At 39.6% G+C, this 13,990-nt stretch overlaps 1 protein-coding gene across 2 annotated transcripts in view; it reads left to right on the forward strand.

The window, feature by feature from the left end:
* MDGA2 (MAM domain containing glycosylphosphatidylinositol anchor 2) overlaps window positions 1-13,990 on the forward strand; it is a 793,609-nt gene that overhangs the window by 723,532 nt on the left and 56,087 nt on the right. For both annotated transcript variants that reach the window (XM_063440282.1, XM_063440283.1), the window contains exons 13-14: window positions 5,575-5,730; window positions 6,443-6,601. In XM_063440282.1, coding sequence (XP_063296352.1) covers window positions 5,575-5,730; window positions 6,443-6,601 — 315 coding nt within the window. The remainder of the gene's footprint in view (window positions 1-5,574; window positions 5,731-6,442; window positions 6,602-13,990) is intronic.

A 13,990-nucleotide genomic window follows, 5' to 3' on the forward strand; every position in this document is an offset into this window, starting at 1 on the left:
TTACTTAATGTGGATTTTTCTATGTTAATTGTAGTTGAAATTTATGCATGACACATTTTTAAACTGCATCTATATCTTAAAATCCTTATAGCCTGACATGACTTACAACTTAATTTAGACATTTTATGAGAAGATGTGGATTTCAGCCTACGGGGAAATGTGCGAACCTTCCTGACCAGATCTTTTTGTACAAGAACAAAAGTTCATTCCTTGCCCTTTATGGTTGCTTTATGTATTCCTGTACATTTGAAATTAGCACCATTTCTCTTCCAGCTAAAGTTCAGTTTTCTCTAAAACTTCAGTGACCTCAGTGACAAGCTTAATTTTAGATTTTTATGTTTTTAAATGTTTCAATTTGTTCATTGGTTGGCTCATTCTTCCACTTGAATTCAATGTGTATTACAATGTCTGTATAGTATAATGTAATACAAATATTTGATTGAATATTGTCATGCATCAAAACATTTAAAATATTTTTCACACAAATTGAGAACAAAATGCATTAGCTTTTGTCTTCAAAGACAATGGAATATATTCTGGAGTCAAATAGTTTCTGTTCATTTAAACAAACTGGAGAACTCTATACAGCAATAAGCAATTGACATCATTATTCTAATAAGTTAATCTTGTTATTCTAATAATGGAATAATGGAACACAAACATGTATTCTGACCCCCCCCCCCCCGCCCTTTGCCTATGCTACCACTATTTGTTATTGTAATTTCCTTAAAAAGGATGGTTTAATAAAAAAAAGTATGGTAAACACTTTAGATGAAGATGAAAAGGGAGTGATAGTTGTCAGGAAGCACGTAATAATTGTTCCATGAGTAATATTTTGTAATGGCATGTCTTTTTTTTTTGTAAATGAATGGGCTCACACTTGCTCTATGGGCGTGACCATTTTTAAACCCTTCTTGGTTTGAACCACCACTTATCTATTGGGTGTCCATGCTTAAAATAAGTAATTGAAACTGTTGTAGGGAACATATAGTGTTAGGAGTCATGACACACATTAGCCCTGATTTACTGCATGTTTTTGTGTTGTTTGTTTGTTTGTTTTGTGTGGATGTGTAATGTGCATCAAAAAAAGAGAACTTAAGGGGACACTCCACTGCCCAAATAAAATTAATCAATCAATAATAAATAAGTAACTGTTTAGTATATATAATACCAAAGTTAGTTATGCATTTTTCCATCAGGGATGTATCTAAGAAAGAGTTTGCATATGCTGTAGATCACTTGCCTGAAGCCTTTGCAAGCTTTCCCCTTTTAATCCAGCCCAGACTTTCTGTGTCTGTCCAATTACAGACTTTCCAATGCAGCTCAATGACAAGACATTGCAAGTAACACGACCAGTTCTCTGATTGGCAGCTAGGAGCAGTCATTATAAGTTGCATTTTCAGTTGAATTTGTGGAAACCACTTGAAGCATTCATTGTGTTGAGCTATTTCAATTGCTTTTCTTTGATTTGTTCATTGCAAACCACTGAAAGTCTGTTAATTGGGAGTTGAATCATTTTGATTACAACTATAAGATGGTAAATTTATAAAACTATAAAAAAAAAACCTATAAAACTATAAAAATAAAGGTGACTTACAAAGTGCAACAATAAACTAAGTGAATATACTAATAATATCATGGCTGGGCCTGGAAGGGCAGGATTTTCCGCAGGGGACTGCCAGGGTTGTCAGGCAGCCCCCGGAGGGTAAATATAGATTGCCATGGGTATATGCTGTTAAAGCATTTTCAAGGACTGTATAGCATGCCCACCGTCCTTAAGGGGTTAATAAGGTCCACTTTAATTTGTATTATAATAGCTTTAAAAAGTAAAAAAAAAAATCTTAATCCTGTTTCTCTTGTTATGAAAACTTTTTCCCGGCTGTGTTCTCCGAAATTTACTTTGCAAACATTGTTAGTAATAGGTATCGAAAAGAGAGGTTTTAATTTTTAAACTTTCCATTTAACCATTGTATCATGAAGCTATGTCAAAATATTTGTTTGTATTTTTTTCACATTTCTTATTTTGGGGAAATTCACAGACTATGTGTGTCTCACTACTGCAAACACCCCATATTTCTATTTTGTTGTTTTTCTCAATTACAATGATACTCCACATGTATAATTTGTCCCCTAATCTTGCAACTAGTCCATCCCCTAATCCCACTTGCAACCCAACCTATAATCCAAACTAAAATATAACTCATAATCCTTCCCATAATCCAATCTCTAAACCCACCCATAATGCAACACATAATCCTGCCCCTAATGTCACCTCAGAGGGATTCCATTTGTCAGTATTAACATCAGCAGAGGGATTTCCTAATCCACTAACTCTTTGAGCACTCTGTACTGTGTGTTTGCAGCATGAGCAGGAGATCTCCCTTTCATGCCTCAGCTTCAGGAACTGTGGGCAGAGGGCAAGCAGGGAGACCTCACCAGGATCTTTTCAAACCCTGAGGTCATCCCTGATACTTAGGGCAATTTAAAATTACCACTGCTGAGCGCGATCACTCATCTGCAGTATTTAAATGGATTAAAAGAGTGCTGCACATTACCTAACAGTGGCCCCAGCTGTCAAAGGGGAACTCATCAGGCCTCATGACCCCTGGCCCCTCAGTGCTCTGCGGGCGTCCAGTGTTAAGACTGACAAGTCTTGGAACAGGGACACCTGAGTGTCCATGTAGGGCAGGGAGGGTTGTGGCCTGGCTGTTCGTTTTATGGCTTCTTTTACTTGAAAGGATAGTAGGCAACAAATCACGTCTCTGGACAAGCAGTCCTATCTGGGTGGTCTGAGTGCCCTGTGCGCTCTTTCAATTTAAAATTCTGCCATGTCGTCGCCCAGAATGTGTGTGAATAGGTGGGTCATCGGGTAGGAATTCATCCTCGCTTTTGGGGAGCCCTCTGACACAGATGTTATTGTGTCAGCCCCTGTTGTCTATATCCCCTACCTGTCAGCATAGTTCCAGAAGGACTGAGCCCTGTCTGGTGGTAGCCACGTCCATGGCTGGGAGGTGTTGAGAGGCCAGCTGTTCCTCTGCTTCCAAGTCTGTCATGTGTTGTTCCACTGCTGATAGGTCCCTGTGGACCTAAGGATCTCCTCCTTGATTACCATGTGGAGTTTAGTTACCAGGGCCATCTTGTCATCAGCATATTGGCAGAGATTGAGGCTAATTCCGCTGACATCTGGGTGAGCATGTTGTCCCACTGGGTCACAAGGAATTCGTCCATCGGTCCTGTGGCTCTCTTAGGTGAGGCTGTGCCTGAGGGATCAGGGGTCATGGGGCATCTAGTTTTCCTAATTTTCCTTCGGTGGGATAACTAATTACAGGGGCTTTTGAGGCTGGAGGAGTGGAGCTGTCAGGATTTGCATCCTACTCCATTAGCAGGCAAGCCACGCCCTCTATAAAATGTAGTTTTATCCTTTTTATTTTCCTTTTTTTTAATTTAATTTCTTTTTTCTTTTATATTTTTTTCTGACAGACATATATCTCTTTCATAATTCCCTCCCCTCTTCAATTTATAGGGACATGTTTTATAATGGTAAGATGAATAATTGGTTAAAAGTTTGATGGTTTGATGTATGTTATTTTATAGTGCACAGTGTATGTGAACACATATATGTCTAACACATTTGTCTTGAGTAAAATTTTCATCAAGCTAAAGTGCTTTGGTGGTCTGGACTATCCCTTTAAACATGGCAGTATACATGAAGTAGAATAAAACATACTGATAGTATGCATGACAGCAACTTGTATTAAAATATAAACTGGAACATAGATTTATTTTACTACCTGTTCAAATTGTCCTTTAGCATAAAAGAAAACTGTTATTTATCTTGATTTGGCTCCTGCTGAGCACCGGATTATTTGCAGTTTGCAGGTTCAGAAACCAACTGAGTAGCTGACCTTTTGTTATCTAGATGTAAAGAAAGTTATACAAGTCATCTGTCATTTCGATAAAGTACACTGAATGCACAAAAAACATATCAAAGACCTTCATTAAAGCCTCTTCTAAATGTGTCTGCTGGATTGCTCTGTAGGTATCAAAAGTACAAACACACAAATAAAGAAAATATTACCACCCACTTAGACTCTCCTGTACTCCTGACAATAATTGAATATATTAACACAGTGGTGACTGCCCTTTGGACCACCTGGTGTTGCTGGTTTGCATTTTCCAAAATTTACTTCCAGAAAAATGTAGTTAAGTGACAGATTATTGAGAAAAAGGTGAGGCTTGATACTCCTGCATGAAAACTTAGTGAGTCATTCCATTGGAATAAAATTAAGCAAATATATTTAAGTGCTCCTGGTTTTTCTGGGATTCCATGGTATAGTGAATGAAGTTGTTTTGGTTACATGTTGGCATGACTTTCTGCTTTTTCTTTAAGTTAACCCATTTATATAGTATTATAAAGGGCAGAAAGAGATACTACTTAGAAATGTGACACATTTTTTGTCATTACACTGACCAGCGTCAATCTTTGACATTACTTCTAACCGTAGTTACCTGTCATTCTAGCTAACTCTCATAGCTAAATTTTAAACTTGTTATTTTGAGCAAACTAATATTCCTAATAAGCCTTATCCCTAGCAAACACTGAGAAATGTTTTTAACCCTAATTGAAGCTAACACTAGTTCTATACTCTTTGACACAGTGGTTCTGAGGCTGAGTGAACCACTGTGTTAAAGAGTGTAGAACTATGTAGAAAGAGCGTAGAACTATGTAGAAAGAGCGTAGAACTATGTAGAAAGAGCATAGAACGATGTAGTCAAGGTATGCAGTCATTCTGCAATGTAGCCATTATACAAAGTTACATTTATGAGATCTTGTCAATGTTTTTTTATATCAGTGTGCTTCCCTGCTGATCTTTGCTAGACAAAGTTTTATAAACCTCAGCATGATCTATCGTTTTGGAAAAAAGAAAAAACAGGTTGCGCCAAAAACCAAAAGAATGATGCTAATATTTATAACTAAATGAAAATAGGTGGGATAATAAATAATACCAACAGATTAGTTCCAAAGACAGTTCTACGTGAACAGAGACATTTTTTATAGGGTAGATAAAGTCAGTATGTGGTTCAATATACTCAGCAAAATAGTGTGATATTGTATGTGAAAAACACACTGACAAACAAGGAGCTATCTATTAGCTCTAATACATCAGCATCTCACAATACAATCCTTGCCACAGGATATATGGTGAATAATCAGTCAAAATCTTTGCAAGAACACAGGTACGTTCTCTGATACTTTCAGAATATGAGCATGTCATATGGATTATATAAAAGTAGAGAGATATCCAATAGTGTAATTCAATAAAATAACCAAATTATATTTTTAAAAGAAGATAAAATACACTCTCAAACAAAGAGCTTCCAAATCATCAAACCTTTTTCCATTAGTTCTATTTTCTTAGATTGTTAGGGTATCCATGTTTCAGTGTTTGCTGCCTCTTTGGAGTCAGCGCTGTATCAATTTCTACTTCTGTCTGATCTATCTTTTTGGTATGGGCAACTAGTTAAAATGTGCTAACAAAGATTTTAACATGTTTTTATTGCTTGTCTACACAGGGGAATTTCACTGTGGTTTTGAAGATAATAACATCTGCTTGTTCACCCAAGATGACACAGATGTATTTGAGTGGACAAAACAAAGTGCAAGCACAAGAGACACTAGGTATACTCCTAACACAGGACCCACTACGGATGCCGCAGGCTCCAAACATGGTAATGTATGCCATTAATGAAATGCTTATCTTGGAATAAAATTATATAGCAAACTTTATCTATCTATCTATCAATCAGGAAAAGTATTCAGTCTCAAAACATCAAGTGCAATAAGAGAATGAAGTGATAGGTGGCACTATAACCCACACAACATCATCAGCAACCTTTATTAAGTGCAATGTCTAAACACTTATCAGTACATACAAAATCCAAAAATATAACAAGGTGCACTTAAAAATAATATAAAATGTATTGTGCCTTACAATACATTAACTAATTAATTATTTGTAAAATAGTTTATACAACACCCACACAAATGTGACCACACATAACTTACACAATTACACTATTTTGTAAGAGATAAAAAGAGATAAAAGATAATATATATATATATATATATATATATATATATATATATATAGTGTAGTTCTATAATACATATAGACAAATAAGAGCTCATCTCACTTCTAAATTTAGAGTACGTGGGGTACTACTCAAACCAACTGCGCTTGAAATAAGGCTCAGACAATCAGCTGGCATGCAAGTTTTCCACTCCTCCAAAAATCAGCAAAAACAGCAGAATGGACTTTAACAATTTATTGAAAGTATAAATATAAAAACCTTTTCAAAACATCGCCACATATAATAATTACTATGCTTTCTTCAAAGTTATTCACACCATTCTAAATACATGCATCTTTGTCTTTCTTAGGATTCTACATGTATATAGAAGCATCCCGTCCTCGAATGGATGGAGATAAGGCTTGTCTTCTCAGTCCTGTTTTTAATATAGCCCAGAAAAACCCATATGGATCGAGTAATTCAGCATATTGTTTTAGTTTCTTCTATCATATGTATGGAAGACATATAGGTATGTTTGTTTTATATCCAGATTCAACTCTGTATGTTTACTAGACTATTTTAATATGTTTATGGTTGGATGAAAGTTATAAAATGCTAAAAAAAAAAGTTTTTCCAATGAACGCACTTTCTGTTGGTTTATTTGTTCAATATGTCTATATTATAGCAAACTATTCTAGAGCAAACTGTTACTGATGGAATATTCCAATGGTTTTGATGGTGATTAGTTCAGTGGAGTTGCCCTATAGTTGCTTTTTGAATGTATAGCCATTGTTGATATCTATTAACCATATCCATTTAGAGCTACAGGATTATTCAATTTGTACACCAAATTAAGTATTTTAGTTTAAGTGACATAGACGGCTATTTTTTTCAAGTTATTTTGCTGCCTGTATTCATTCAGATTTTTTTTAATTGTATTTTTATGTCATTTTCATAAATTGTTCTTTGAGAAAAAGTTATATAATGGCTATTTCTGTACCTTCTTTTAGTATATAGATTTACTTTTTTTTTGTCAGTTATCTCCTGCACGTGAGATAACATAAATTACCGGATACACTTGTGAGTCTCGCCTGCAGTGTGTCCAGTCACTGTTTGATAATTTGAATAGACCACAGTATACTTAGTATAACATATCAAAACAGACATTCTGAAACTACCGTATAGTAACCTATATGATGGTGATCCAATTCCATTCAATAAATATTTTCTATTTATATGGCAATTCTTATAAAATGGTCAAATATTGGGGTCATACAAAAGTATTATATATTAGATAAAACTGTGCATCTTGCAATATTTCAGATAGCATGTTAAATTGTTACAGAAACCAAATAAAAAAAAAATGCCAGAGAGAAATTGTCAAAAACAGGGTACGTTGTCAGTAGGCTTGGAGGAAGACCCACATTGTCTGCAAATTTTAAAGGGGACAGTCACGCTGCCAAAGGGCCACAGCACCAATTGGGCCACTGTTGAGACCTGCCTGGATTCTTGCCAGCATCGCCGACACTACAAGGGCTTGGTCGCCGTCTTAAAGGGACGCGGTACAGGACCAAGACCCTGTTCGGCAGAAATGTTTCCCAGTCATATCACAGCACCGCAAAACATTTGTGGCGCCCCTTTGTGCCCGCGGCACACAGTGTGCTTTATATTATGAGATGTCAAGAATTGAAAGTGAATTACAAATCTTCGTCCAGGTTTGCTGAAATTAAAACATAGATGACTTGGAGAATGTTTTACTCTACAATCTGAAATTCACTTTTGAATTCTCTATGAATTCCTGACAATCCACACATTAGTGAAAAAGCATTACATTGTTTATTTGCTAAACAAAAAATTATGCTGAATGAATTGAATTACAAAGTTTTGGCAAAGGTCAAGAGTTTATGAGAGCACAGTAAATGGACAACAGTTCAAATATCTTTCTCTTTCAGTGCATCCCCAATTAAGTCACACACAGGTTTTACCCTCACTTGTGACATTACAGAGAGAGCCTGTCACATACACTGATTGGCCACAACATTAAAACCTCCTGCCTAATATTGTGTATGTACCCTCATGGTGCCAAAACAGCCCTGCTGCATTGAGGTATGGCATAAGAAATTAGCAGCAGATCCTTTAAGTGCTGGGTTGGGCCTCCATGGATCAAATTTGTTGTTCTAGTACATCCCACAGATGCTCAATTGGATAGAAATCTGGGGATGTGGAGGCTAAAAAGGCAACAGCTTGAACTCTTTGTCATGTTACTCAAACCCTTCTTACACAGTTTTTGCAATGTGGCAGGGTGCATTATCACTCTGAAAGAGGCCACTTCCATCAGGGAATACCACTGCCAAAAAGGGGTGGACATGGTCTGCAACAATCTCTAGGTATCCACATGAATGCCAGGACCCTAGGTTCTACAGCAGAACTTTGTCCAGGGCATAACACTGCCTCCGCCAGCCTGTCTTCTTTCCTTAGTGCACCTCGCTGCCATCTCTTCCCAAGGTAAACAATGCACACCCACCTAATCTTAAAGAAAACATGATTCATCAGACCAGTCAACCTTGCTCCATTGCAACCATTGCTCCATGGTACAGTTCTTATGCTCACATCCCCATTGTAACACTTTTTGCAATGGACAGGGGTCATCATGGGTACTCTGACATTTTTCTTTTCTGTCATGGCCAGCATTAAGGTTTTCAGCAATTTGAGCTATTGTAGCTCTTCTGTGTAATCAGACCAGATGAGCTAGCCTTCACTCCCCTTGTGAATCAATGAGCCTTGGGGGCCCATAACCCTAACACTTTTGGAAGGTACTAACCACTGCATTGTGATAACACCTCACGAGACTTTTAATTTGGGAAATTCTCTGACCATCACTTTTTGGCCTTTGTCGAAATCTTTTTCGCTTGTCCATTTTCCCTGCACCCAACACAATTAAAGAACTGACTGTTCATTTGCAGCCTAATTTGGCCCCTTAACAGGTGTCATCGCAACAATACAATAATGTTATTCACTTCACCTGTCAGTGGTTTTAATGTTGTGACTGATCAGTGTATCATAATTAAAAAAATTTGAGAGAATGATTGATTGTAATCTATTTCCTTTTTCTATCTTCTAATAATGAAAAATGGGGAGCAGGAGTACTTTTTTAAATTTTATTTTGTATTTTGTTATACACATTGCATACATCTGTGCCAATATATGTAAGAAATAAACAATGGAAGAATACTTTAAGGCTAGGTATGGTTCAACAAACATAGTTATAAAAAAGGAATGTGAAAATACAATATTGGTGCTTGATACAATAGTAGTATATTGTAACTACTATAGTAGTATAGTAGTATAGTGCTCCCCTTGGGTCGCTCTCTCTCTGGGGCTCTTTTCTTGTGTGGTATATCTGCCCGGTTTGCCTCCTCTGGCATGTTGGCGGCCTGTAAGCCCAGTTTGTGAAAGAGCCTCTCTGGATTATCAGAGGAGGACACGGTGAGTGTTTCAGCGCCGTGTGTAACAGTCAGAGAGCCCTCTGTATTCCAGTGGTATTTGACGGAGCAGTCCCAAAGCTTCCTAGCAACTGGTGCCAGCTGTCTTCTTTCTGCGAGGACAGACAAGGGAAGGTCGCTGTAGATGGAGAGAGTATGACCCTCAAAATGCCCTTTTCCCATGGTTCTGGCTTTATCCATGATAGCGGTCCTCACCGCAATGTCTCTGGTTGTCGCAATAATGTCTCTAGGTGCGTCTGTTGATGCCACTGTAGATTTGCGTACTCGAAAATCGGCCAGAATGTATGGGGTGTCTGTAGCATTTTGAATACCCATTGAGGCAAACAGCCTTTGAACGTATGGCAATATGTCTCCTCCCTCTACCTGTTCAGGTATGCCTCTCAGGTGTACATTTGTTGAGACTCCAGTGTGAGCAACATCTTGTGTAGTTGTTTAACTTGTGTGCTGAGACCCTCCACATGTTGCTTAGTGGTCTGAAGTTGAGTGTCCCGTGTCTGTTCTCTTTCTTCCACCACTGTCACCTTTTGTTGCAGGACCTTTATGTCAGCTTGTGTTTCCTGGAGGTCTGACTTCCACACTTTTTTCAGACCTGCAAACAATCGATTGATATCTCCCTTTGTGAATGGGGATGAGTCCTCATCTGAGTAAGCTCTTAGATATACTCCAGCTGGGTGAGGTGAGATACATGATTCTTCCTCCTCAGGGGAATCATCTGAGGCATCTTGTTCACTGTGGTGTTCTGTTGCCACCTTGGTGGGTAATGGCGGAGGTGTTCTCTCAAAGGACAACCTTATCTCCTGTAGTGTAGTCCTCTCCGTTTGGCATTGCCTTTTGTGTTTGCACCCTATGTCACCTGTGGGTTGTTAGGGGTGCCGGGATCACCTTCGCTGGTGGGGGAGTGTGGGGAGATAATCTCTGGCGGGGTCTACACAGGATGTTAATATCCTGAGCAGAGGGATCGGCCGCCTCCCAACTGCCCAAGTCTGCACTTCTCTTTTGGATTGAGGTGGTCTCTGGAGAGTTCTTCGACCTCTGGTGAGTGATCCGATTGTGGGACAGCCCGGTCTGGTCGGTATAAACACAGATATTGTCGCAGTACAGCCAGAGCTCTAGCGAGATGCGTCTGCTTGGCTCAGCAGTTAGGCTCCGCTCACAAGCAGGAGTAATTTTAAGTTGAGTAAAAGGGATTCATCTAAAAATGTCAGTAGGCAATTGATACGCCACTTACTCCTTCCACCTTGACAAGAACAAAGCTTTTCCACACATCCAGTTTGCAGTGCCAGTGACACTGCATTCTCATTAGTTTTATATGTACTGAGAGCTAAAAACCAGTTCAGGTGAAAAAGAGGGTGTGGTAAGGGGGATGGGGAAAGCTGTAGAACGTGTTCCATTTCTTCAACTTAACTATATGATAACTCCAAAGTATCCCTATTTTGGAGCAACAATCCTTATTTTGGATCCAAATTCCTATGTCAGTTTTTTTCTATGCGCTTCATATTGTTGGTGTGTCTGAGTGCATAAAATAATTCCACTGCAATAATACTCACAGTAATGAAACTTTAAACTAAAATACATTTTATTTGCTTAAATTGTTATTAGTAAGGAATGTAACATTTCTTAGAAAATAAAAAAGGAAAATAAGGTGTAGTGCCTGAGGTGTCCTTTAGGGAATGAATATACCGGAAAAAAAAAGAAAAAAAAATATACTGATAGTGTAATAAGTTAAAAGCTTTCATAGAGTAAGGAAAATTAAAGCACTCACACTTTCAGGGAGCTTAAATACAGCTGACCTGACATATATATATAATCCCAGCCCATGTATATATTGTGGTACAGATTCTTCAAGTTGTCCTTATAGCGATGGTTTAGCTGTTAGGGTACCTTGTTACCTTTAGCTTAGTCTAGCTGTTAGGGTACCTTATTTGGACATAGGTAGTATTTTGGCTTCTCAGGTCACTAGATAGCTGTCCAGCAATACCAACTCCCGTCCTCAAATATGGAGGTATTTTGCCCCTCGTACCAAATCATAGTTAGTGCCTTGCATCTCTGCCTTTTTTTTTTTATAAACATAGCAGTTTCAGAGAAACTGCTATGTTTATACTGAGGGTTAATCCAGCCTCCAGAGCCTCTAGTGGCTGTCTCATTGACAGCCGCTAGAGGTGCTTGCGTGCTTCTCACTGTAAAAATGACAGTGAGAAGACGCCAGCGTCCATAGGAAAGCATTGTAAATGCTTTCCTATGCGACCGGCTGAATGCGCGCGCGGCTCCTGCGATGAAGGAGGAGAGGAGGAGGAAAGCTCCCTGCCCGGCACTGGAGAAAGGTAAGTGTTTAACCCCTTCCCCGGCGGGAGGGGGTCCCTGAGGGTGGGGGCACCCTCAGGGCACTATAGTGCCAGGAAAACGAATATGTTTTCCTGGCACTATAGTGGTCCTTTAATTGTTTCACCGGTTTGGCATACCTTGGTATAGCCAGCACTGGGATGTTATACAGCTTGTCCCAGTAACTATACAGGGGCTAATTAAAAACAATTTGGTATAGCAATGTTCTATTGTTTCAGGTTTGGTTATAACTGGCACTACAACACATGAAATAACAGAGTGGAGTGACAAAGAAAAGGGGATTAAGGGTTGATAAGAATTCTGACAATTTGTTTTCAGGTCCAGGTTGGATCATATACTGTGACACAAACTTTGGGAAGAGAAATTATTTCCTTGCAGCAGCTAGTTAGGAGCAGTCTTTCCATCCAGTACATTATCTTACAACCAGCAGTTTTCAACATTCCTGACTGGGTTATGGTATCATTATTGCCCAATTTTAACAATTAATTACATCTTTAAGTCCTTAATGCTTATTTTCCTAGCAATCTGAGACTTTTTTGGAGGTATGCAACAGTTGAGGCAAGTTACAAGTAGGCCAAATAATATGAGGGCATTGTTAGCTGTAAAAAAAAACAGATAAAATTTGTATCTTGTAATACCGTTTAAATTGGACTAACAATTTTTTAATGACAAGCTTTCAGGAGAACCTCCCTTTCTCAAGTCTAAAGCATGGGAGTTGGCATTGCTGGACAGGGGCATTGTTACATATCTGAGGATGGGAGTTGGCATTGCTGGACAGGGGCATTGTTAATTATTTTCATTCTGCAATTAGTTAGTGTAGTGGACCCCCTTGCTAATCCGACCGGTTACCTGAGCTAATTCCTTTCTTCAGCCGTCCAGGAAACCTTACAACAAGCAGGCATCCACCCCCCCCCCCCCCCACCCACCAGTCACTGGACAAGACACAGCTCTAGAGGTACAACACTGACTGACTCTTTATTTTTTCACACAAGGATTTTCATGCACAGACCCGTACATGGGGTCTCCAACACAAAACAACAGGGGTTTTGTAGCGGTACTTACCCTCTCCAGGGGCCGGCCGGGGTCCTCTGTTCTCGCCGCGCGCGGTCCTGCTTCTGCACGAGCCGCACGCGGCTCATCCGACGTCAATCTCAGACAGGCGGGCAGTGACTGCGAGAAGCGGTCACGTGTCCCGCCTGACTCTAAGAGCGCGCCGCGTGTCTCGGGCGCTCTCTTAAAGGGACAGTGGGAGCCGAAATATGAAACGGTCTCCCATTGGCCCCTGTCATGCCACATTCCCCATACACTGACGTTTTGGGGGCGTGGATATGACAGAGGCCAATCAAATTGATTCAGTTCCCTTTAGTGCTTGTATCGTTCAGTTGTGTTTTTTTGGTGCTAGACCTTGGCTTTGTTCCTGACTCAGTTTTCTCTTTATCCTTGCTTGTCTTGTCCGCCGGTTTGCTCTCCCATTGTAATGATATTGATGTTACAAAGTTTTGGAGTCCAGTAGCCAGATCAGCAATGTTTTCTGCCAGAGGTAGCCACTCGTTACCCAGGTGGTTGAGCCCCTGAGCCTTGAGTGGCCTTCTGGTCTTAAGCAGAGATGGGAGACTGGAACAGAGAGATGATAATCGTAGTGAGGCAAGCCGAGGTCAGTGGGAAGGAGAAGCAGCAAAGTCAAAACGGTCCAAAATCAGCAACAGGTAGGAGAAACAGGAACCACAATAATCTGGCAAAGGTACAGAGACAGGAAGTGGCTTTTATAGGCCAAGAACCAGACACATGACCAGACACAGCTGAAGAGACTTGTCACTGATACCAATGCTTATAGAGTCAAGGTTACCAGATTTCAGGTACATTCGCAAAAGGCAGGCTGGTGTAGTGGTAAGGAAGAGGTTTAGCAGCATGTAAACCAGGGTTCGAAACCCAGCAGAGTCAGTTCCTCACACCCATGTACCAGTCCTTGGCTTGTTCTAGTTTTCGCTGTCTCTCTGTCCTCTTGACCTCGGCTCGTTCTGGACTCTGTCTTTACTTGTCCTTGTCAAGTCTGACCATTCTAAGGTCTGGTAAGA

The sequence above is a fragment of the Pelobates fuscus genome, chromosome 13 (genome assembly GCF_036172605.1).
Source record: "Pelobates fuscus isolate aPelFus1 chromosome 13, aPelFus1.pri, whole genome shotgun sequence".
In the NCBI taxonomy this organism is placed as follows: domain Eukaryota; kingdom Metazoa; phylum Chordata; class Amphibia; order Anura; family Pelobatidae; genus Pelobates; species Pelobates fuscus.